The following is a 25449-nucleotide window of genomic DNA, read 5'->3' as shown; positions in this document are numbered from 1 at the left end:
TTTTAGACATACTTCTTGACTTCACAAATCACTGAAGTAATTCTATCTTTAGACATACCTCTTGACTTCACAAATCACTGATGTAATTCTATCTTTAGACATACCTCTTGACTTCACAAATCACTGATGTAATTCTATTTTTAGACATACTTCTTGACTTCACAAATCACTGAAGTAATTCTATGTTTAGACATACCTCTTGACTTCACAAATCACTGAAGTAATTCTATCTTTAGACATACCTCTTGACTTCACAAATCACTGAAGTAATTCTATCTTTAGACATACCTCTTGACTTCACAAATCACTGTAGTAATTCTATCTTTAGACATACCTCTTGACTTCACAAATCACTGAAGTAATTCTATCTTTAGACATACCTCTTGACTCTACAAATCACTGAAGTAATTCTATGTTTAGACATACCTCTTGACTTCACAAATCACTGAAGTAATTCTATCTTTAGACATACCTCTTGACTTCACAAATCACTGAAGTAATTCTATCTTTAGACATACCTCTTGACTTCACGAATCACTGAAGTAATTCTATCTTTAGACGCATTCTCTTGACTTCACGAATCACTAAGGTAATTCTATTTTTAGACATACCTCTTGACTTCACAAATCACTGAAGTAATTCTATCTTTAGACATACCTCTTGACTTTACAAATCACTGAAGTAATTCTATCTTTAGACATACCTCTTGACTTCACAAATCACTGAAGTAATTCTATCTTTAGACATACCTCTTGACTTCACCTAATCACTGAAGTAATTCTATCTTTAGACGTACCTCTTGACTTCACGAATCACTAAGGTAATTCTATTTTTAGACATACCTCTTGACTTCACAAATCACTGAAGTAATTCTATCTTTAGACATACCTCTTGACTTTACAAATCACTGAAGTAATTCTATCTTTAGACATACCTCTTGACTTCACAAATCACTGAAGTAATTCTATTTTTAGACATACCTCTTGACTTCACAAATCACTGAAGTAATTCTATCTTTAGACATACCTCTTGACTTCACAAATCACTGAAGTAATTCTATCTTTAGACATACCTCTTGACTCTACAAATCACTGAAGTAATTCTATGTTTAGACATACCTATTGACTCTACAAATCACTGAAGTAATTCTATTTTTAGACATACCTTTTGACTTCACAAATCACTGAAGTAATTCTATTTTTAGACATACCTCTTGACTTCACAAATCACTGAAGTAATTCTATCTTTAGACATACCTCTTGACTTCACAAATCACTGAAGTAATTATATTTTTAGACATACCTCTTGACTTCACAAATCACTGAAGTAATTCTATCTTTAGACATACCTCTTGACTTCACAAATCAGTGAAGTAATTCTATCTTTAGACATACCTCTTGACTTCACGAATCACTGAAGTAATTCTATCTTTAGACATACCTCTTGACTTCACGAATCACTGAAGTAATTCTATCTTTAGACGTACCTCTTGACTTCACAAATCACTGAAGTAATTATATTTTTAGACATACCTCTTGACTTCACAAATCACTGAAGTAATTCTATCTTTAGACGTACCTCTTGACTTCACGAATCACTAAGGTAATTCTATTTTTAGACATACCTCTTGACTTCACAAATCACTGAAGTAATTCTATCTTTAGACATACCTATTGACTTTACAAATCACTGAAGTAATTCTATCTTTAGACATACCTTTTGACTTCACAAATCACTGAAGTAATTCTATTTTTAGACATACCTCTTGACTTCACAAATCACTGAAGTAATTCTATCTTTAGACATACCTCTTGACTTCACAAATCACTGAAGTAATTATATTTTTAGACATACCTCTTGACTTCACAAATCACTGAAGTAATTGTATTTTTAGACATACCTCTTGAGTTCACAAATCACTAAAGTAATTCTATTTTTAGACATACTTCTTGACTTCACAAATCACTGAAGTAATTCTATCTTTAGACATACCTCTTGACTTCACAAATCACTGATGTAATTCTATCTTTAGACATACCTCTTGACTTCACAAATCACTGATGTAATTCTATTTTTAGACATACTTCTTGACTTCACAAATCACTGAAGTAATTCTATGTTTAGACATACCTCTTGACTTCACAAATCACTGAAGTAATTCTATCTTTAGACATACCTCTTGACTTCACAAATCACTGAAGTAATTCTATCTTTAGACATACCTCTTGACTTCACAAATCACTGTAGTAATTCTATCTTTAGACATACCTCTTGACTTCACAAATCACTGAAGTAATTCTATCTTTAGACATACCTCTTGACTCTACAAATCACTGAAGTAATTCTATGTTTAGACATACCTCTTGACTTCACAAATCACTGAAGTAATTCTATCTTTAGACATACCTCTTGACTTCACAAATCACTGAAGTAATTCTATCTTTAGACATACCTCTTGACTTCACGAATCACTGAAGTAATTCTATCTTTAGACGTACCTCTTGACTTCACGAATCACTAAGGTAATTCTATTTTAGACATACCTCTTGACTTCACAAATCACTGAAGTAATTCTATCTTTAGACATACCTCTTGACTTTACAAATCACTGAAGTAATTCTATCTTTAGACATACCTCTTGACTTCACAAATCACTGAAGTAATTCTATCTTTAGACATACCTCTTGACTTCACGAATCACTGAAGTAATTCTATCTTTAGACGCATCCTCTTGACTTCACTAATCACTAAGGTAATTCTATTTTTAGACATACCTCTTGACTTCACAAATCACTGAAGTAATTCTATCTTTAGACATACCTCTTGACTTTACAAATCACTGAAGTAATTCTATCTTTAGACATACCTCTTGACTTCACAAATCACTGAAGTAATTCTATTTTTAGACATACCTCTTGACTTCACAAATCACTGAAGTAATTCTATCTTTAGACATACCTCTTGACTTCACAAATCACTGAAGTAATTCTATCTTTAGACATACCTCTTGACTTTACAAATCACTGAAGTAATTCTATCTTTAGACATACCTCTTGACTCTACAAATCACTGAAGTAATTCTATGTTTAGACATACCTATTGACTCTACAAATCACTGAAGTAATTCTATTTTTAGACATACCTTTTGACTTCACAAATCACTGAAGTAATTCTATTTTTAGACATACCTCTTGACTTCACAAATCACTGAAGTAATTCTATCTTTAGACATACCTCTTGACTTCACAAATCACTGAAGTAATTATATTTTTAGACATACCTCTTGACTTCACAAATCACTGAAGTAATTCTATCTTTAGACATACCTCTTGACTTCACAAATCACTGAAGTAATTCTATGTTTAGACATACCTCTTGACTCTACAAATCACTGAAGTAATTCTATGTTTAGACATACCTCTTGACTTCACAAATCACTGAAGTAATTCTATCTTTAGACATACCTCTTGACTTCACAAATCACTGAAGTAATTCTATCTTTAGACATACCTCTTGACTTCACGAATCACTGAAGTAATTCTATCTTTAGACGTACCTCTTGACTTCACGAATCACTAAGGTAATTCTATTTTTAGACATACCTCTTGACTTCACGAATCACTGAAGTAATTCTATCTTTAGACATACCTCTTGACTTTACAAATCACTGAAGTAATTCTATCTTTAGACATACCTCTTGACTTCACAAATCACTGAAGTAATTCTATTTTTAGACATACCTCTTGACTTCACAAATCACTGAAGTAATTCTATCTTTAGACATACCTCTTGACTTCACAAATCACTGAAGTAATTCTATCTTTAGACATACCTCTTGACTTTACAAATCACTGAAGTAATTCTATCTTTAGACATACCTCTTGACTCTACAAATCACTGAAGTAATTCTATGTTTAGACATACCTATTGACTCTACAAATCACTGAAGTAATTCTATTTTTAGACATACCTTTTGACTTCACAAATCACTGAAGTAATTCTATTTTTAGACATACCTCTTGACTTCACAAATCACTGAAGTAATTCTATCTTTAGACATACCTCTTGACTTCACAAATCACTGAAGTAATTATATTTTTAGACATACCTCTTGACTTCACAAATCACTGAAGTAATTGTATTTTTAGACATACCTCTTGAGTTCACAAATCACTAAAGTAATTCTAATTTTAGACATACTTCTTGACTTCACAAATCACTGAAGTAATTCTATCTTTAGACATATCTCTTGACTTCACAAATCACTGATGTAATTCTATCTTTAGACATACCTCTTGACTTCACAAATCACTGATGTAATTCTATTTTTAGACATACTTCTTGACTTCACAAATCACTGAAGTAATTCTATGTTTAGACATACCTCTTGACTTCACAAATCACTGAAGTAATTCTATCTTTAGACTTACCTCTTGACTTCACAAATCACTGAAGTAATTCTATCTTTAGACATACCTCTTGACTTCACAAATCACTGTAGTAATTCTATCTTTAGACATACCTCTTGACTTCACAAATCACTGAAGTAATTCTATGTTTAGACATACCTCTTGACTCTACAAATCACTGAAGTAATTCTATGTTTAGACATACCTCTTGACTTCACAAATCACTGAAGTAATTCTATCTTTAGACATACCTCTTGACTTCACAAATCACTGAAGTAATTCTATCTTTAGACATACCTCTTGACTTCACGAATCACTGAAGTAATTCTATCTTTAGACGTACCTCTTGACTTCACGAATCACTAAGGTAATTCTATTTTTAGACATACCTCTTGACTTCACAAATCACTGAAGTAATTCTATCTTTAGACATACCTCTTGACTTCACAAATCACTGAAGTAATTATATTTTTAGACATACCTCTTGACTTCACAAATCACTGAAGTAATTGTATTTTTAGACATACCTCTTGAGTTCACAAATCACTAAAGTAATTCTATTTTTAGACATACTTCTTGACTTCACAAATCACTGAAGTAATTCTATCTTTAGACATACCTCTTGACTTCACAAATCACTGATGTAATTCTATCTTTAGACATACCTCTTGACTTCACAAATCACTGATGTAATTCTATTTTTAGACATACTTCTTGACTTCACAAATCACTGAAGTAATTCTATGTTTAGACATACCTCTTGACTTCACAAATCACTGAAGTAATTCTATCTTTAGACATACCTCTTGACTTCACAAATCACTGAAGTAATTCTATCTTTAGACATACCTCTTGACTTCACAAATCACTGTAGTAATTCTATCTTTAGACATACCTCTTGACTTCACAAATCACTGAAGTAATTCTATGTTTAGACATACCTCTTGACTCTACAAATCACTGAAGTAATTCTATGTTTAGACATACCTCTTGACTTCACAAATCACTGAAGTAATTCTATCTTTAGACATACCTCTTGACTTCACAAATCACTGATGTAATTCTATCTTTAGACATACCTCTTGACTTCACAAATCACTGATGTAATTCTATTTTTAGACATACTTCTTGACTTCACAAATCACTGAAGTAATTCTATGTTTAGACATACCTCTTGACTTCACAAATCACTGAAGTAATTCTATCTTTAGACATACCTCTTGACTTCACGAATCACTGAAGTAATTCTATCTTTAGACGTACCTCTTGACTTCACGAATCACTAAGGTAATTCTATTTTTAGACATACCTCTTGACTTCACAAATCACTGAAGTAATTCTATCTTTAGACATACCTCTTGACTTTACAAATCACTGAAGTAATTCTATCTTTAGACATACCTCTTGACTTCACAAATCACTGAAGTAATTCTATTTTTAGACATACCTCTTGACTTCACAAATCACTGAAGTAATTCTATCTTTAGACATACCTCTTGACTTCACAAATCACTGAAGTAATTCTATCTTTAGACATACCTCTTGACTTCACAAATCACTGAAGTAATTCTATCTTTAGACATACCTATTGACTTTACAAATCACTGAAGTAATTCTATCTTTAGACATACCTCTTGACTTCACAAATCACTGAAGTAATTCTATTTTTAGACATACCTCTTGACTTCACAAATCACTGAAGTAATTCTATCTTTAGACATACCTCTTGACTTCACAAATCACTGAAGTAATTCTATCTTTAGACATACCTCTTGACTTCACAAATCACTGAAGTAATTCTATCTTTAGACATACCTCTTGATTCTACAAATCACTGAAGTAATTCTATGTTTAGACATACCTATTGACTCTACAAATCACTGAAGTAATTCAATGTTTAGACATACCTATTGACTCTACAAATCACTGAAGTAATTCTATTTTTAGACATACCTCTTGACTTCACAAATCACTGAAGTAATTCTATTTTTAGACATACCTCTTGACTTCACAAATTACTGAGGTAATTCTCTCTTTAGACATACCTCTTGACTTCACAAATTACTGAAGTAATTTTATCTTTAGACATACCTCTTGACTTCACAAATCAGTGAAGTAATTCTATTTTTAGACATACCTCTTGACTTTACAAATCACTGCAGTAATTCTATCTTTAGACATACCTCTTGACTTCACAAATCACTGAAGTAATTCTATCTTTAGACATACCTCTTGACATCACAAATTACTGAAGTAATTCTATCTTTAGACATACCTCTTGACATCACAAATTACTGAAGTAATTCTATTTTTAGACATACCTCTTGACTTGTACATAAACTTCATAAGTTTCTTGATTCACTTTCAGTAAAGTATAGTTAATACCTTACAGGTTCACCTTTAAGTTCTAGTATCAATCTATGTTTGTAAGGGTAATTACACTTTTAAATTCTGTTTTTAAACTGTACATCATGAAGATTATTACTGTATGGTTCGTGAGACTTATTGCACTTTTATATTCTAGTTTTGATATAAGCAGTTAAAAATTATTTAACCTTGAGTGTTATCTGTTGTTGATTAGGTTTTTGTCACCTTTAAAATCTAGTTTTAATCTAGGTTCAAAAGTCATTTTTACTCTGTAATATTAAAGTCAGTTTTGTAAAGGTTATTTTATACAGAATTAAATACATTGGTATCCTTAACACTAATTTGTGAGAGCAGTTGTAATATTAGTTTTTGTTGTTTATTTTCTCTTATTATTAACTCTGTAACCAATAGCATCATAGGCCCACAAAAAATCTGATCTATGAATGGTTTAGATAATTGTTTAAAAAGCACATATTATCTGTTTGGATCTCAAGTGTATAACATACGACATAATGAAGAAAGGTTTGATTTAACTCTTATGGCCTGAATCTTGTATGGGTAAGCAACAAAACTACTTCAGAAAGATCTTATGGCCTGAATCTTGTATGGGTAAGCAACAAAACTACTTCAGAAGGATCTTATGGCCTGAATCTTGTATGGGTAAGCAACAAAACTACTTCAGAAGGATCTTATGGCCTGAATCTTGTATGGGTAAGCAACAAAACTACTTCAGAAAGATCTTATGGCCTGAATCTTGTATGGGTAAGCAACAAAACTACTTCAGAAGGATCTTATGGCCTGAATCTTGTATGGGTAAGCAACAAAACTACTTCAGAAGGATCTTATGGCCTGAATCTTGTATGGGTAAGCAACAAAACTACTTCAGAAGGATCTTATGGCCTGAATCTTGTATGGGTAAGTAACAAAACTACTTCAGAAGGATCTTATGGCCTGAATCTTGTATGGGTAAGCAACAAAACTACTTCAGAAGGATCTTATGGCCTGAATCTTGTATGGGTAAGTAACAAAACTACTTCAGAAAGATCTTATGGCCTGAATCTTGTATGGATAAGTAACAAAACTACTTCAGAAAGATCTTATGGCCTGAATCTTGTATGGGTAAGTAACAAAACTACTTCAGAAAGATCTTATGGCCTGAATCTTGTATGGGAAAGCAACAAAACTACTTCAGAAAGATCTTATGGCCTGAATCTTGTATGGGTAAGCAACAAAACTACTTCAGAAGGATCTTATGGCCTGAATCTTGTATGGGTAAGCAACAAAACTACTTCAGAAAGATCTTATGGCCTGAATCTTGTATGGGTAAGTAACAAAACTACTTCAGAAAGATCTTATGGCCTGAATCTTGTATGGGTAAGTAACAAAACTACTTCAGAAGGATCTTATGGCCTGAATCTTGTATGGGTAAGCAACAAAACTACTTCAGAAGGATCTTATGGCCTGAATCTTGTATGGGTAAGCAACAAAACTACTTCAGAAGGATCTTATGGCCTGAATCTTGTATGGGTAAGCAACAAAACTACTTCAGAAAGATCTTATGGCCTGAATCTTGTATGGGTAAGCAACAAAACTACTTCAGAAGGATCTTATGGCCTGAATCTTGTATGGGTAAGCAACAAAACTACTTCAGAAGGATCTTATGGCCTGAATCTTGTATGGGTAAGCAACAAAACTACTTCAGAAGGATCTTATGGCCTGAATCTTGTATGGGTAAGTAACAAAACTACTTCAGAAGGATCTTATGGCCTGAATCTTGTATGAGTAAGCAACAAAACTACTTCAGAAGGATCTTATGGCCTGAATCTTGTATGGGTAAGTAACAAAACTACTTCAGAAAGATCTTATGGCCTGAATCTTGTATGGATAAGTAACAAAACTACTTCAGAAAGATCTTATGGCCTGAATCTTGTATGGGTAAGTAACAAAACTACTTCAGAAAGATCTTATGGCCTGAATCTTGTATGGGAAAGCAACAAAACTACTTCAGAAAGATCTTATGGCCTGAATCTTGTATGGGTAAGCAACAAAACTACTTCAGAAGGATCTTATGGCCTGAATCTTGTATGGGTAAGCAACAAAACTACTTCAGAAAGATCTTATGGCCTGAATCTTGTATGGGTAAGTAACAAAACTACTTCAGAAAGATCTTATGGCCTGAATCTTGTATGGGTAAGTAACAAAACTACTTCAGAAGGATCTTATGGCCTGAATCTTGTATGGGTAAGCAACAAAACTACTTCAGAAGGAAAAGGGTGACATTTTGAAAGACTTCCATCATTCATCTTCATATTAGCTTGCAATGATTTATATGCTAACAGAGAGGATGAGATAGACATGGAATGGTTGGTTGGTGGTCCTTACTGTTTTTTGGTGGAGGAAGTAATGATTTGACCAATGATATCCACAAATTGTTGATTTCTAGGTTTGCATGTATTTAGTAATTGTTTCACTGTATTAATTCAGAAAAATGTTTTCCTAAAAATATATTTAGGTCAATGAGTCTGTACTTTTCCCAATCTATTTTATGTCCAGTTCACACAGCACTGGTGATGAATCTAAGATGTGTGCTAAGTTTGCAATTCTTAGGCAGGATGTAAAGCTGTACAGAATAGTTTCTGGTATTTTGCAGATTTTGGTCATGTTTTCCACTTGTTTAATGGTTCATTTGGTGAATCTTTCTGTTTTTCCCATTGTTGAGGTTTTTTATTGGTAGCTAATGGCTTTCTGATCTTTATGTTGTAATCACCTGCTTATAAGATTGTTGTATTATTTCCTTTATCTGCAGGCAAAAATGTTAATATTATTTTCTCATTTTAGACAATTCAAGGTGTTAAATTCCAGTATTGTGAGGCTCTGGACCTCAGATTCTGTGGTCTTTTTTTTCACCATGGCAACTTTTAGTAGTTTAGTTAGTGGGTGGAACAGTAAAGTTTGGGTCCTTTTCTTTTCAGTGTTTGAAAGGATTCTGGAACAGAAGTTGAATACTACATCAGTGGTCTGAGGTACATTATGTACAGTTTGTTTGTTGACTTTCACAACTTGTTTCTTTTTGATATTCTTCAGGATGATTGTGTAGCATGTCACATGAAAGTTAAGCAGGATAATTGTGTAGTGTATGATATAAAGGTTTAAGCAGGATGATTACATAATGTGTCACAAAGGTTTAAGCAGGATGATTACGTAGTGTACTACAGAAACGTTTAAGATGTTCAAAGAGCTTTTGTCTTGTTGGAAATTTTTCTTCTAATTTTAAATGTTGAGTCTTGAAGTTCATGAATATACTTGAAGTACTCCATGTATTATTCTATATTTACCCACAAAGAGTTTTTTTTTTGTTTCATTTAGTAGTTTTGTGATTTGTCTTGTTTTAAAAGAGGTGTTTTTTTAAGTTTTAAAAACTTTGGGGTAATGTTGAAAGCCCTGTGGCATGGTAAGAAGGTCAGGCCATTGGACCAGTATGCTAACATGGTTAAGTTACTGTTGTAGTTGTAAACCTTGCTGATGGAAGCTAGTTCTCTAGATGTCCTTTTATAGGTAATTTACGCAGAACGTTATGATGAACAGATAAAGTTGTAATGGGAAGCAGCTGCTAAGTTCAATATAATGCACTTATAAAAGGTCTTGAAGGACTAAAATACATATAAACAAGGTATTTAAGATGCAGTAAAAGTTTAAAAAATCTTTTTTATGTTATAGGAAATAACTTCAATTTTTAATTTTTACCGTCCCTTAGTCACATTCTACCAACTGTGTAATAATGTGCCAGTGTTTTTTTTGTTTGTTTCTTTATGAAATTAAAACTAACATTTTGTCAGTATCATCTTATTTTTAATTTTAAAACAAAAATGCATGTACTACAGTTTTCTTTTATCTTTTGACAGGAAAACTCACTATAGTCATTGGACAAGTAGGATGTGGAAAAACTTCTCTGCTGTCTGCTCTGCTAGGAGAGATGCAAACTTGTAAAGGAGTGGTCCAGTGGGCAGGGTAAGTTGGTTGTGTGCATTTTGGTTTTTAACCTCTAGTGAGTTAGGCCTAGCACAGCCTATTGGTTAGGGTGTTTGACTTGCAATATGAATGTCGGAGGATCAAAACCCATCCCCAGAAGTGCCCTTTTGACCATAGGACATTATAATGTAGTGTTCAATCCCAGTATATATTGATTAAAGAGTAGTGGATGGTGTTAACTTGCTTTTTTCACTATAATTTATCACTTCAAAATTAGTAACAACTAATACATGTGGCTCTTGACATGGTTTACACAAAATTCACAAATAAACAAGATAATGAATTCATAATGTATGTAAATTTCTGTAAAGTAACAACATATTAAACACATAGCACATCAGGATTGTCAGAGCATTCTTAAACATGAAGAACAAAAGTAGAGAAGGTTAAATAAATGTATCAGGTGATTTAAGTCTTCTTTTATTAACTTATTATTTATCATACATTGATTTATGATATTTTTTCTCTGTCAGTTACCAAGCTGAACCCTCAAAACAGCTTCCAGAAAATTTCATAGTCATGTGATTTTAGGTTGTAATATTACGTTTCTATGTTTTAATTATACAAAATATTATTATGTCATTTGAATGGTGGGTATTTCTCATCAAAGTGTAACTGTAAATGTTTCATTGATTTTACTGTTCATTTTTGGATTTTTTTTCTCTCTCACCATTGCTTTACACCCTGGATATTTATTAACTTTTGCATCATCATGTTTATAAACATTCTCCCAGTATCCGGTTTTACTATCCAGTTGTTTATCTCAAGCTTACAACAGTTAAAATTTGGGAACATTTGAAATAAAATTATCTTTCTTAATGGTGGTACTAAACACCCAACTGGAATATTGTTAATATGAAGGCTAAAGAAACAAAAGTTTATTTAATTATTTATTTCACATTTTTGGAAGTTAAAATTTGGGGTGTTTGAAATAGAATACACTTTCATGATTTCCAAATCACATGTGATTAAATAAGTTTATGTAGTGTCTCATATATGTGGCAGTGAAAGAGTTTCAGAAACACACAGATGTGGATGTGATACATCATATCATTTACCATATAATATACTTGTATTTATGTTAGTCTTAGCACATTATACAATTTATAATGTTCAACACCTACTAAATTGTCATATAGATCTATATATTTTAAATCAACATGACTGGGAGTAAAGATATGACTGTGAAAATATAATCCATACACTTAACTTAGAAAAGAGAAAAGTTGCTGTTCAATTAATTCAACCTAAGAAAAGACAGTACTAAACTACCACTTTACCCTGTGTTGTAATGTTTAGAAATAGTTTTCAGTACTAAATTACCACTTTACCCTGTGTTGTGATGTTTTGAAATAGTTTTCAGTACTAAATTACCACTTTACCCTGTGTTGTAATATTTTGAAATAGTTTTCAGTACTAAATTACCACTTTACCCTGTGTTGTGATGTTTTGAAATAGTTTTCAGTACTAAATTACCACTTTACCCTGTGTTATGATGTTTTGAAATAGTTTTCAGTACTAAATTACCACTTTACCCTGTGTTGTGATGTTTTGAAATAGTTTTCAGTACTAAATTACCACTTTACCCTGTGTTGTAATGTTTTGAAATAGTTTTCAGTACTAAATTACCACTTTACCCTGTGTTGTGATGTTTTGAAATAGTTTTCAGTACTAAATTACCACTTTACCCTGTGTTGTAATGTTTTGAAATAGTTTTCACTACTAAATTACCACTTTACCCTGTGTTGTAATGTTTTGAAATAGTTTTCAGTACTAAATTACCACTTTACCCTGTGTTGTAATGTTTTGAAATAGTTTTCAGTACTAAATTACCACTTTACCCTGTGTTGTAATGTTTTGAAATAGTTTTCAGTACTAAATTACCACTTTACCCTGTGTTGTAATGTTTTGAAATAGTTTTCAGTACTAAATTACCACTTTACCCTGTGTTGTAATGTTTTGAAATAGTTTTCAGTACTAAATTACCACTCTGCCCTGTGTTGTAATGTTTTGAAATAGTTTTCAGAACTAAATTACCACTTTATCTTGTCTTGTGATATTTTGAAATAGTTTTCAGTACTAAACTACCGCTTTACCCTGTGTTGTAATGTTTTGAAATAGTTTTCAGTACTAAATTACCGCTTTACCCTGTGTTGTAATGTTTTGAAATAGTTTTCAGTACTAAATTACCACTTTACCCTGTGTTGTAATGTTTTGAAATAGTTTTCAGTACTAAATTACAGATTTACCCTGTGTTGTAATGTTTTGAAATAGTTTTCAGTACTAAATTACCACTTTACCCTGTGTTGTAGTGTTTTGAAATAGTTTTCAGTACTAAATTACCACTTTACCCTGTGTTGTAATGTTTTGAAATAGTTTTCAGTACTAAATTACCACTTTACCCTGTGTTGTAATGTTTTGAAATAGTTTTGAGTACTAAATTACCACTTTACCCTGTGTTGTAATGTTTTGAAATAGTTTTCAGTACTAAATTACCGCTTTACCCTGTGTTGTAATGTTTTGAAATAGTTTTCAGTACTAAATTACCACTTTACCCTGTGTTGTAATGTTTTGAAATAGTTTTCAGTACTAAATTACAGATTTACCCTGTGTTGTAATGTTTTGAAATAGTTTTCAGTACTAAATTACCACTTTACCCTGTGTTGTAGTGTTTTGAAATAGTTTTCAGTACTAAATTACCACTTTACCCTGTGTTGTAATGTTTTGAAATAGTTTTCAGTACTAAATTACCACTTTACCCTGTGTTGTAATGTTTTGAAATAGTTTTCAGTACTAAATTACCACTTTACCCTGTGTTGTAATGTTTTGATATAGTTTTCAGTACTAAATTACCACTTTATTCTGTGTTGTAATATTTTGAAATAGTTTTCAGTACCAAATTACCACTTTGCCCTGTGTTGTAATGTTTTGAAATAGTTTTCAGTACTAAATTACCACTTTACCCTGTGTTGTAATATTTTGAAATAGTTTTCAGTACTAAATTACCACTTTACCCTGTGTTATAATGTTTTGAAATAGTTTTGAGTACTAAATTACCACTTTACCCTGTGTTGTAATGTTTTGAAATAGTTTTGAATACTAAATTACCACTTTACCCTGTGTTGTAATGTTTTGAAATAGTTTTGAGTACTAAATTACCACTTTACCCTGTGTTGTAATGTTTTGAAATAGTTTTCAGTACTAAATTACCACTTTACCCTGTGTTGTAATGTTTTGAAATAGTTTTCAGTACTAAATTACCACTTTACCCTGTGTTGTAATGTTTTGATATAGTTTTCAGTACTAAATTACCACTTTACCCTGTGTTGTAATGTTTTGATATAGTTTTCAGTACTAAATTACCACTTTATTCTGTGTTGTAATATTTTGAAATAGTTTTCAGTACCAAATTACCACTTTGCCCTGTGTTGTAATGTTTTGAAATAGTTTTCAGTACTAAATTACCACTTTACCCTGTGTTGTAATATTTTGAAATAGTTTTCAGTACTAAATTACCACTTTACCCTGTGTTATAATGTTTTGAAATAGTTTTGAGTACTAAATTACCACTTTACCCTGTGTTGTAATGTTTTGAAATAGTTTTGAGTACTAAATTACCACTTTACCCTGTGTTGTAATGTTTTGAAATAGTTTTGAGTACTAAATTACCACTTTACCCTGTGTTGTAATGTTTTGAAATAGTTTTCAGTACTAAATTACCACTTTACCCTGTGTTGTAATGTTTTGAAATAGTTTTCAGTGCTAAATTACCACTTTACCCTGTGTTGTAATGTTTTGATATAGTTTTCAGTACTAAATTACCACTTTACCCTGTGTTGTAATGTTTTGAAATAGTTTTCAGTACTAAATTACCACTTTACCCTGTGTTGTAATGTTTTGAAATAGTTTTCAGTACTAAATTACCACTTTACCCTGTGTTGTAATGTTTTGAAATAGTTTTCAGTACTAAATTACCACTTTACCCTGTCTTGTAATGTTTTGAAATAGTTTTCAGTACTAAATTACCACTTTACCCTGTGTTGTAATGTTTTGAAATAGTTTTCAGTACTAAATTACCACTTTACCCTGTGTTGTAATGTTTTGAAATAGTTTTCAGTACTAAATTACCACTTTACCCTGTGTTGTAATGTTTTGAAATAGTTTTCAGTACCAAATTACCACTTTGCCCTGTGTTGTAATGTTTTGAAATAGTTTTCAGTACTAAATTACCACTTTGCCCTGTGTTGTAATGTTTTGATATAGTTTTCAGTACTAAATTACCACTTTACCCTGTGTTGTAATGTTTTGAAATAGTTTTCAGTACTAAATTACCACTTTACCCTTTGTTGTAATGTTTTGAAATAGTTTTAAAAGTTCATAAAGTCCTCATAATAATATAAATATATTTCTGACTGACCAAAAGTAATTAATAAGTAACCAATAAGGTTATCTTTTTTGTTAATACATACAGTGTGCTTTACTAATTTTCAATATGTCTTTATGAGAGTTTATTTTGTATTAATGATACATATTAGGACTGTTCACATCTATTGAAGTGTAACTGACTTTACATGTAGTTGATTTAGTTGAAATAAAATATATATCTGCCTTACAATTTTGAATGAAACACAAGGTCTAACTTTACATGGAATCATAAGTTATTCATAAGTTTTTGTACAAGATATGGTTGTTTATGACATTTTTGAGCTAGATCATAAAAGCAGTAGGTGAAAATACCCCCCTTTGTTTTGTAGGTGCAAATATCCCCCTTTTTTGTTTTGTAGGTGAAAATACCCCCCTTTGTTTTTCCTGGGTCTCTTGAACTGTAATTCATTCTGTTCTTACATTGTAATTCATTACAACTGACCCCACTGTTAAAGGATTTTTTCATTGTTTTATCTTTATTTCTCTCTTTTTAATGTGAAATATAAAAAATATCTATAGAAATAAAATTAATTTTTCTTCATAAATGTCTGTACTTTTAGCACACCATCCGTTGCCTATGTTCCTCAGAAAGCTTGGCTTCTTAATGCAACTTTGAAAGAAAATATTCTCTTTGGTCAGCCTTATGATGGACGAAGGTAAGGACATAAAGTGGTACTGTCTGTTTTGTAATATACCAAATAATAGTAACAACTTATGATAGACAAAGGTAAGGACATAAAGTGGTACTGTCTGTTTTGTAATATACCAAATAATAGTAACAACTTATGATGGACAAAGGTAAGGACTTAAAGTGGTACTGTCTGTTTTGTAATATACCAAATAATAGTAACAATTTATGATGGACAAAGGTAAGGACTTAAAGTTGTACTGTCTGTTTTAAAATATACCAAATAATAGTAACAAGGCTACATTAAGAGAATATTTTTTCACAAGTTTTAACAGAAAACATAAATATTATCATCTTATTTCCAGAGATAAATGTTATGTAAATATTTGATGTTTCACTTTGCTAAGGATAAGGCATCAAACTATGTTATTTAAAACACTTCATTGAGAAACATGAAAACTGTGTTAGTTTCTGGTGAAACTTGAGATATCTTTTTTTTCATTTGGATTTTTTCAGATTTAAAGGAATTTTAATGTTAATTTTTTGCATTGGATGTTATGCATGAGATTTAAAAGTGAATCCCAAATTGGTTTGTTAATCCTAAAACCCCTAAATGGTAGATTTTGTTTTGTTTTAGAATTTTGCACAAAGTTATACGAGGGCTATCTGCGCTAGCCATCCCTAATTTAGCAATGTAAGAGTAGAGGGAAAGCAGTTAGTCATCACCACCCACTGCCAACACTTGGGCTACTCTTTTACCAACAAATAGTGGGATTGACTGTTACATTATAATGCCCCCATGGCTGAAAGGGCAAGCATGTTTTGGTACGACAGGAATTCAAACCTGCGACCCTTAGATTACGTCGAACGCCTTAAACCACCTGGCCATAATGGGCCCCTAAATGGTAAAGTTGGCTATCCAAAGTTAGTTGTTTCAGAAAATAATGATATAACCAAAATGAATGGTTTTAAGGGATCAAGAAAAAAACTGAAATATGTTTTAGTTCCTAGTTTTTAAACAAGTGTTTTTGTTTTACAAACATTCTGGAAGTTTCCTTTACTGTACTCACTGCATTGGTGGCAAACAACAGTAGTGATATAAAGTTACAAATTCTGTCAGTTTCATAAATTTTTCTGAAAAAAATGCATGATCAAATGAGATTGCAAATTGCAGATAGAATGAGATATTGAGCGAAAGCTTCAAAAATTATCAAATGATAGATTTAGCAAAAAAAAACAAACTATTATTTCTTCGTGTATAAATATATGTGCGTGATGAGTATGAACCTCCTTGTTCTTAAAAGAATTAAGATTGATTTGAGAGCATTAAAAAGTAGAAAAAATTAATTTAGGAACTGAAGGAACAAATATGACTCTAAGTTCTTTAAAAATACTCTTGTCATGTTTTGTTTTGTAGTGTTTTTAGCTGCTCATAGAATGTCTCTTTTTATTTTGTTTTTCTAGTACAAACTTTATAGCTCCATCTCTGTAATTACAGCAATTCTTAGTGAGGCTTCATTCCCCTCTTGTTTTTTTTAATATTAAGTATTTTAACGTTAAAAAACTTATATAACATATAATGTTTCTATACAGTTCTTGTTCTAGTTAGGGAAATTATCCACCTCTTGACCAATGTGAGATCTAATTACAGCTGTAGCTGTTGAAGATTCCCTCTTGTTTTTAATATAAAGGACTTTTAATGGTAGAACAAAATAATTTACAACACATATGGAAGGAAAAGAATTATGACTAAAATATTAAATGTATTAAACAATTTTCTGGTATTTCTTAATTGTGTGAAAGTTATATTTTATTCTCTTATATTTTTACTATAATTCCTAAACCACATACATTTCCATTTTCTACCAACTAGTTACAATATTTTCAGATATTAAGAACTACATTTTTCTTATTGTTTAGAGTTACCAATCAAGTAACAATGTTTTATGGTTATTTGCTTTCCAACTCAACTTCTTGAGTATTTTCAACTTAAGTTTTTTGGTTCAAAATGGTACACATGATTTCACTAAAAGAACCACCACCATGCCACTGTTGGTTCCAAATGGTACACATGATCTGACTAAAAGAACCACCACCATGCCACTGTTGGTTCAAAATGGTACACATGATTTGACTAAAAGAACCACCACCATGCCACTGTTGGTTCAAAATGGTACACATGATTTCACTAAAAGAACCACCACCATGCCACTGTTGGTTCCAAATGGTACACATGATTTGACTAAAAGAACCACCACCATGCCACTGTTGGTTCAAAATGGTACACATGATTTGACAAAAAGAACCACCACCATGCCACTGTTGGTTCAAAATGGTACACATGATTTGACTAAAAGAACCACCACCATGCCACTGTAGATAAAATTTAGTAAAACAATTACATTGCAAGTTTTAACTCTTTAAGGAAAACTCTGAAATGGAAAAAAAGTAAATCAGATTTATTTCTGAGTAAATTGTTTTAAGTCAAGTTTCTCTAATAAATAGAAAAATAATAATGCATTTCACCATATCTTGTAGTTAATATTATGGCTACAGATCATAGCTAATAACATAGTACATCTCAGTTTGTAGCTGAAATGTAACTGTGGTAGAACTAAGTTATTCAACCTAAACTAGAACTGTAGCAGAATCAAGTTCTATCTAAACTATAATTGTAGAAGAACCATGTTATCCCACTTGAACTATAACCTTATTTCAATTATTGTTGTGACAGTTGGAGAAGAAATCCAGTCAGTGAATGAAAGAGATGTACATGTTATCATTGTTTATTAAGTCAGTGAATGTGTAGGATGTGTATGTTATCATTGTTTATTAAGTCAGTGAATGTGTAGGATGTGTATGTTATCATTGTTTATTAAGTCAGTGAATGAGTAGGATGTGTATGTTATCATTGTTTATTAAGTCAGTGAATGAGTAGGATGTGTATGTTATCATCGTTTATTAAGTCAGTGAATGAGTAGGATGTGTATGTTATCATTGTTTATTAAGTCAGTGAAGGAGTGAGATGGGTATGTTATCATTGTTTATTAAGTCAGTGAAGGAGTGAGATGTACATGTTATCATTGTTTATTAAGTCAGTGAATGTGTAGGATGTGTATGTTATCATTGTTTATTAAGTCAGTGAAGGAGTGAGATGTGTATGTTATCATTGTTTATTAAGTCAGTGAATGTGTAGGATGTGTATGTTATCATTGTTTATTAAGTCAGTGAATGTGTAGGATGTGTATGTTATCATTGTTTATTAAGTCAGTGAAGGAGTAGGATGTGTATGTTATCATTGTTTATTAAGTCAGTGAATGAGTAGGATGTGTATGTTATCATTGTTTATTAAGTCAGTGAATGTGAGTGTATGTGTAGGATGTGTATGTTATCATTGTTTATTAAGTCAGTGAATGTGTAGGATGTGTATGTTATCATTGTTTATTAAGTCAGTGAATGAGTAGGATGTGTATGTTATCATTGTTTATTAAGTCAGTGAATGAGTAGGATGTGTATGTTATCATTGTTTATTAAGTCAGTGAATGTGTATGTTATCATTGTTTATTAAGTCAGTGAATGTGTAGGATGTGTATGTTATCATTGTTTATTAAGTCAGTGAATGAGTAGGATGTGTATGTTATCATTGTTTATTAAGTCAGTGAATGAGTAGGATGTGTATGTTATCATCGTTTATTAAGTCAGTGAATGAGTAGGATGTGTATGTTATCATTGTTTATTAAGTCAGTGAATGAGAGGGATGTGTATGTTATTGTTTATTAAGTCAGTGAATGAGTAGGACGTGTATGTTATTGTTTATTAAGTCAGTGAATGAGTAGGATTTGTATGTTATTGTTTATTAAGTCAGTGAATGTGTAGGATGTGTATGTTATCATTGTTTATTAAGTCAGTGAAGGAGTGAGATGTGTATGCTATCATTGTTTATTAAGTCAGTGAATGAGAGAGATGTGTATGTTATCATTGTTTATTAAGTCAGTGAATGAGTAGGACGTGTATGTTATTGTTTATTAAGTCAGTGAATGAGTGAGATGTGTATGCTATCATTGTTTATTAAGTCAGTGAATGAATAGGATGTGTATGTTATCATTGTTTATTAAGTCAGTGAATGAGTGAGATGTGTATGTTATCATTGTTTATTAAGTCAGTGAATGAGTAGGATGTGTATGTTATCATTGTTTATTAAGTCAGTGAATGAGAGGGATGTGTATGTTATCATTGTTTATTAAGTCAGTGAATGAGTAGGATGTGTATGTTATCATTGTTTATTAAGTCAGTGAATGAGAGGGATGTGTATGTTATCATTGTTTATTAAGTCAGTGAATGAGTAGGATGTGTATGTTATCATTGTTTATTAAGTCAGTGAAGGAGTGAGATGTGTATGTTATTGTTTATTAAGTCAGTGAATGTGTGAGATGTGTATGTTATCATTGTTTATTAAGTCAGTGAATGAGTAGGATGTGTATGTTATCATTGTTTATTAAGTCAGTGAATGAGTAGGATGTGTATGTTATCATTGTTTATTAAGTCAGTGAATGTGTAGGATGTGTATGTTATCATTGTTTATTAAGTCAGTGAATGAGTAGGATGTGTATGTTATCATTGTTTATTAAGTCAGTGAAGGAGTAGGATGTGTATGTTATCATTGTTTATTAAGTCAGTGAAGGAGTGAGATGTGTATGCTATCATTGTTTATTAAGTCAGTGAAGGAGTGAGATGTGTATGCTATCATTGTTTATTAAGTCAGTGAATGAGAGAGATGTGTATGTTATCATTGTTTATTAAGTCAGTGAATGAGTAGGACGTGTATGTTATTGTTTATTAAGTCAGTGAATGAGTAGGATTTGTATGTTATTGTTTATTAAGTCAGTGAATGAGAGGGATGTGTATGTTATCATTGTTTATTAAGTCAGTTTATTGAGAGGAGGAGGGATGTGTATGTTATCATTGTTTATTAAGTCAGTGAAGGAGTAGGATGTGTATGTTATCATTGTTTATTAAGTCAGTGAATGAGTAGGATGTGTATGTTATCATTGTTTATTAAGTCAGTGAATGAGAGGGATGTGTATGTTATCATTGTTTATTAAGTCAGTGAATGAGAGGGATGTGTATGTTATCATTGTTTATTAAGTCAGTAAAGGAGTAGGATGTGTATGTTATCATTGTTTATTAAGTCAGTGAATGTGTAGGATGTGTATGTTATCATTGTTTATTAAGTCAGTGAATGAGTAGGATGTGTATGTTATCATTGTTTATTAAGTCAGTGAATGTGTAGGATGTGTATGTTATCATTGTTTATTAAGTCAGTGAAGGAGTAGGATGTGTATGTTATCATTGTTTATTAAGTCAGTGAATGTGTAGGATGTGTATGTTATCATTGTTTATTAAGTCAGTGAATGAGTAGGACGTGTATGTTATCATTGTTTATTAAGTCAGTGAATGAGTAGGATGTGTATGTTATCATTGTTTATTAAGTCAGTGAAGGAGTAGGATGTGTATGTTATCATTGTTTATTAAGTCAGTGAATGAGTAGGATGTGTATGTTATCATTGTTTATTAAGTCAGTGAATGAGTAGGACGTGTATGTTATCATTGTTTATTAAGTCAGTGAAGGAGTAGGATGTGTATGTTATCATTGTTTATTAAGTCAGTGCATGTGTAGGATGTGTCTGTTATCATTGTTTATTAAGTCAGTGAAGGAGTGAGATGGGTATGTTATCATTGTTTATTAAGTCAGTGAAGGAGTAGAGATGTACATGTTATCATTGTTTATTAAGTCAGTGAATGAGTAGGATGTGTATGTTATCATTGTTTATTAAGTCAGTGAAGGAGTGAGATGTGTATGTTATCATTGTTTATTAAGTCAGTGAATGAGTAGGACGTGTATGTTATCATTGTTTATTAAGTCAGTGAATGAGTAGGATGTGTATGTTATCATTGTTTATTAAGTCAGTGAAGGAGTAGGATGTGTATGTTATCATTGTTTATTAAGTCAGTGAATGAGTAGGATGTGTATGTTATCATTGTTTATTAAGTCAGTGAATGAGTAGGACGTGTATGTTATCATTGTTTATTAAGTCAGTGAAGGAGTAGGATGTGTATGTTATCATTGTTTATTAAGTCAGTGCATGTGTAGGATGTGTCTGTTATCATTGTTTATTAAGTCAGTGAAGGAGTGAGATGGGTATGTTATCATTGTTTATTAAGTCAGTGAAGGAGTGAGATGTACATGTTATCATTGTTTATTAAGTCAGTGAATGTGTAGGATGTGTATGTTATCATTGTTTATTAAGTCAGTGAAGGAGTAGGATGTGTATGTTATCATTGTTTATTAAGTCAGTGAATGAGTAGGATGTGTATGTTATCATTGTTTATTAAGTCAGTGAATGAGTGAGATGTGTATGTTATCATTGTTTATTAAGTCAGTGAATGAGTGAGATGTGTATGTTATCATTGTTTATTAAGTCAGTGAAGGAGTGAGATGTGTATGTTATCATTGTTTATTAAGTCAGTGAAGGAGTGAGATGTGTATGTTGTTTGGGAGATGGTTAATTTTGTTGTGTCATTTTAAAAAACATAAGTGAAGTTTAGTTGACACCTTAATGTTTCTTGTATGTAACAGATATTACCAGGTTGTTCAAGCCTGTGCACTTCAACCAGACATTGAACTACTCCCTGCAAGAGACATGACAGAGATCGGAGAACGAGGTGTGAACCTGAGTGGTGGTCAGAAACAACGGATCGCTCTGGCTCGAGCATTTTATTCACAAGCCAGAATTGTCATATTGGTTAGTATTTAATAGCAGTCTTGAATTGGAATTAAAACTCGTAATGTATTTTGGATTTTCTTAGTTTAGGAAAATTTAAATGTTCCATAATATGTACAAAATATATACAGTATAACATTTAAAGATTAGTTGCTGTCTTAATATTTAACCAGTTTATTTAGGTAAATTAAAATTATGATTTGTAATCACTTCAGTATCAGCAGATCGCAAATAAACAAAAGCACGTGTGTACAAGTTCCTATATGGATGACGAGAAAAAGTGTAGAAATATAAAAAGTTTTAGCTTTAAATAAAGTTGTGCACGTACTGAGCCTAAACTTAACTGATATATAAAAACAAAGTTAACACAATTACACAGTGTTCAATTAATTTAAGAATGTGCTACAAACCAGATTTCTACCACTCAAAATGATATTTTACTTGTTATACTCAGTAATTTTACTGTCATGGTTTAAAGTTTCTTTTCTGAGATCAACAGTTTATTAGTTGTACTGCTGCAATGTGACATTTCTCTTCAGCGATCTACTGTTTTCTATTAGTTGTACTGCTGCAATGTGACATTTCTCTTCAGCTATCTACTGTTTTCTATTAGTTGTACTGCTGCAATGTGACATTTCTCTTCAGCGATCTACTGTTTTCTATTAGTTGTACTGCTGCAATGTGACATTTCTCTTCAGAGATCAACAGTTCATTTCAAATTGGGAATTACATCTTATTTACTTTCTAGAACATTTTTATGCTGTGTTTAAAACACAAAAAGATTAAAAGAGACTCTTGAATAAAAATGGTGTAATTTGTTGAAAGTTTCAAGTTCAAGCACTGAAAAAGAATCTTAACTTTTGACAGTTATAAAACTATTAGGTTTCTCAGTGAGACTACCAGAAGTTACACAAAAGAAATTGTTTATAACTTTACTGTTTTTCAGTTGTTTTTGTCTTTGTTTCAGTAAGTTTCTCTTCAGGTTACAGTATTATTAGGTTTGCTTGATATGGGTATGATTGTATTCTGATTTTGACAGTTAGAAGTGTATACAAGTAATATAATTTAATTCAGAATTATCAAACTTAAGAATACAACAATAGCAACTTTTACAGTAGTGAAATTCTGATATTCGTGATTACATTTTGACCAATAGTAGCACATTGTAATAATTAAAATCAGAATTTCCATAGTGTAAAGAACTGATGTTATTCTATTTTTGAATGAATTAATAGGAAGATTGCTCAAAAAACATTGATAATTGTTTATTGTTTCTAACAATCTGTCAAGGAACTGTATAAATTAGATTACCTTTCATAATTATTAAATTAGTTTGTGTTCTCACATTTCACATTGATTGGTCTATCTTTTCTCAAGTAATTTATCCAAGTTGGATTGGACAAGAACATGATCCTGCTTCCAGCAATCTTGTTCTTTTCTTCTGATTATTCTTAGTATAGTTATTATTCATTCTTGGGGTATTTTGGAATTTGGGACCATTTAGTTGACATAATACATACATGAATAAATACTCTATATTTGTCCAGTTACTATTTGTCTCTAAATCCTTTGTTATTTAGTCCATGATGATGAGAAAACCCACTTGTGGAGAAAATTATATATTTAAAAAACAGCTAGTATGGGTAGAGAAAACACTATGTAGAGGAGCGAACAAGGTTGAAACATTGTTTGCTCATCTACTAGTGCTTTCTCTACCCATACCAGCCATTTTTAAATATATAACTTTGTTATTTAGGCTATCAGTGTAGTTCCAACAATACAGAATGTTCACATCAGTCATATTTTTTGTCACTTCACTGTGCTGATTGTTTGATTTTTGTTTTGAATAATGTTCTGTGATTCTCTGCTTATTTTAATTGACACAAGTGAATAATGTTTTATGATTTTATTTTAATCGACACATGTTAATAATGTTCTGTGGTTCTCTACTTACTTCAGATTGGTCTAAATGTAAAGAGTTTTTATATATAGATAGACAAAGTGTTGTCTGAGTTTATAAATGGTTGATTGGCTTTGTTGGTTACCACTCACATTTGTAAATTTAAGAACAGTGGTTTTGTTGGGTATGTAGCTGACAAATCATTCAATACAAGGAGAATACATAATGGACTTGTATTATCCTCAAGGTCATCTAAGAGCACTTCCATATTTGGCAATGACCCGTCCAGCAGTTTGCCTGTTATAAGCAGACACTTAGACATTTGGCAATCGATGGTTCAGATTGTATGCAAAGTATAACTATAATGAAAATGTAATTTTGTCAGTTTTAATCATTTTTACTGATAAATTCCTAATACAGATAATAAAATAATAAAAAAAAAATGAAATCATTTATGAAATAAAGTGGACTTGAAGTATAAAATATCCACATAGTCATTGTTCCAACTAATAAATGTATTTCCAAAAATTATGTTAATGCAATTTGTGTGCAATATCTATACCAGTATTTAACATGTTTTATATTATTTTCATCATTAAACAATGGTGCTGATGTGACTTGTTACTCAACTGGAACATGTTTTATATTATTTTCATCATTAAACAATGGTGCTGATGTGACTTGTTACTCAACTGCAACATGTTTTATATTATTTTCATCATTAAACAATGCTGATGTGACTTGTTACTCAACTGGAACATGTTTTATATTATTTTCATCATTAAACAATGGTGCTAATGTGACTTGTTACTCAACTGCAACATGTTTTATATTATTTTCATCATTAAACAATGGTGCTGATGTGACTTGTTACTCAACTGGAACATGTTTTATATTATTTTCATCATT

General features: G+C 31.4%; 1 protein-coding gene across 1 annotated transcript in view; it reads left to right on the top strand.

Moving 5' to 3' along the window:
- The window catches only part of LOC143242021 (uncharacterized), a 71479-nt gene extending 48791 nt beyond the window's left edge, over positions 1-22688 (top strand). Inside the window, exons 12-16 of the mRNA XM_076485363.1 lie at positions 7357-8507; positions 9289-9415; positions 10679-10784; positions 15791-15886; positions 22496-22688. Coding sequence (XP_076341478.1) covers positions 7357-8507; positions 9289-9415; positions 10679-10784; positions 15791-15886; positions 22496-22673 — 1658 coding nt within the window. The 3' untranslated portion in view covers positions 22674-22688. The remainder of the gene's footprint in view (positions 1-7356; positions 8508-9288; positions 9416-10678; positions 10785-15790; positions 15887-22495) is intronic.
- Positions 22689-25449: the final 2761 nt, after the last annotated feature.

Source organism: Tachypleus tridentatus, unplaced genomic scaffold (genome assembly GCF_004210375.1).
Source record: "Tachypleus tridentatus isolate NWPU-2018 unplaced genomic scaffold, ASM421037v1 Hic_cluster_1, whole genome shotgun sequence".
Taxonomy (NCBI): domain Eukaryota; kingdom Metazoa; phylum Arthropoda; class Merostomata; order Xiphosura; family Limulidae; genus Tachypleus; species Tachypleus tridentatus.
Note: the sequence above shows the minus strand (reverse complement) of the source record. Positions and strands in the feature narration are given on the sequence as shown.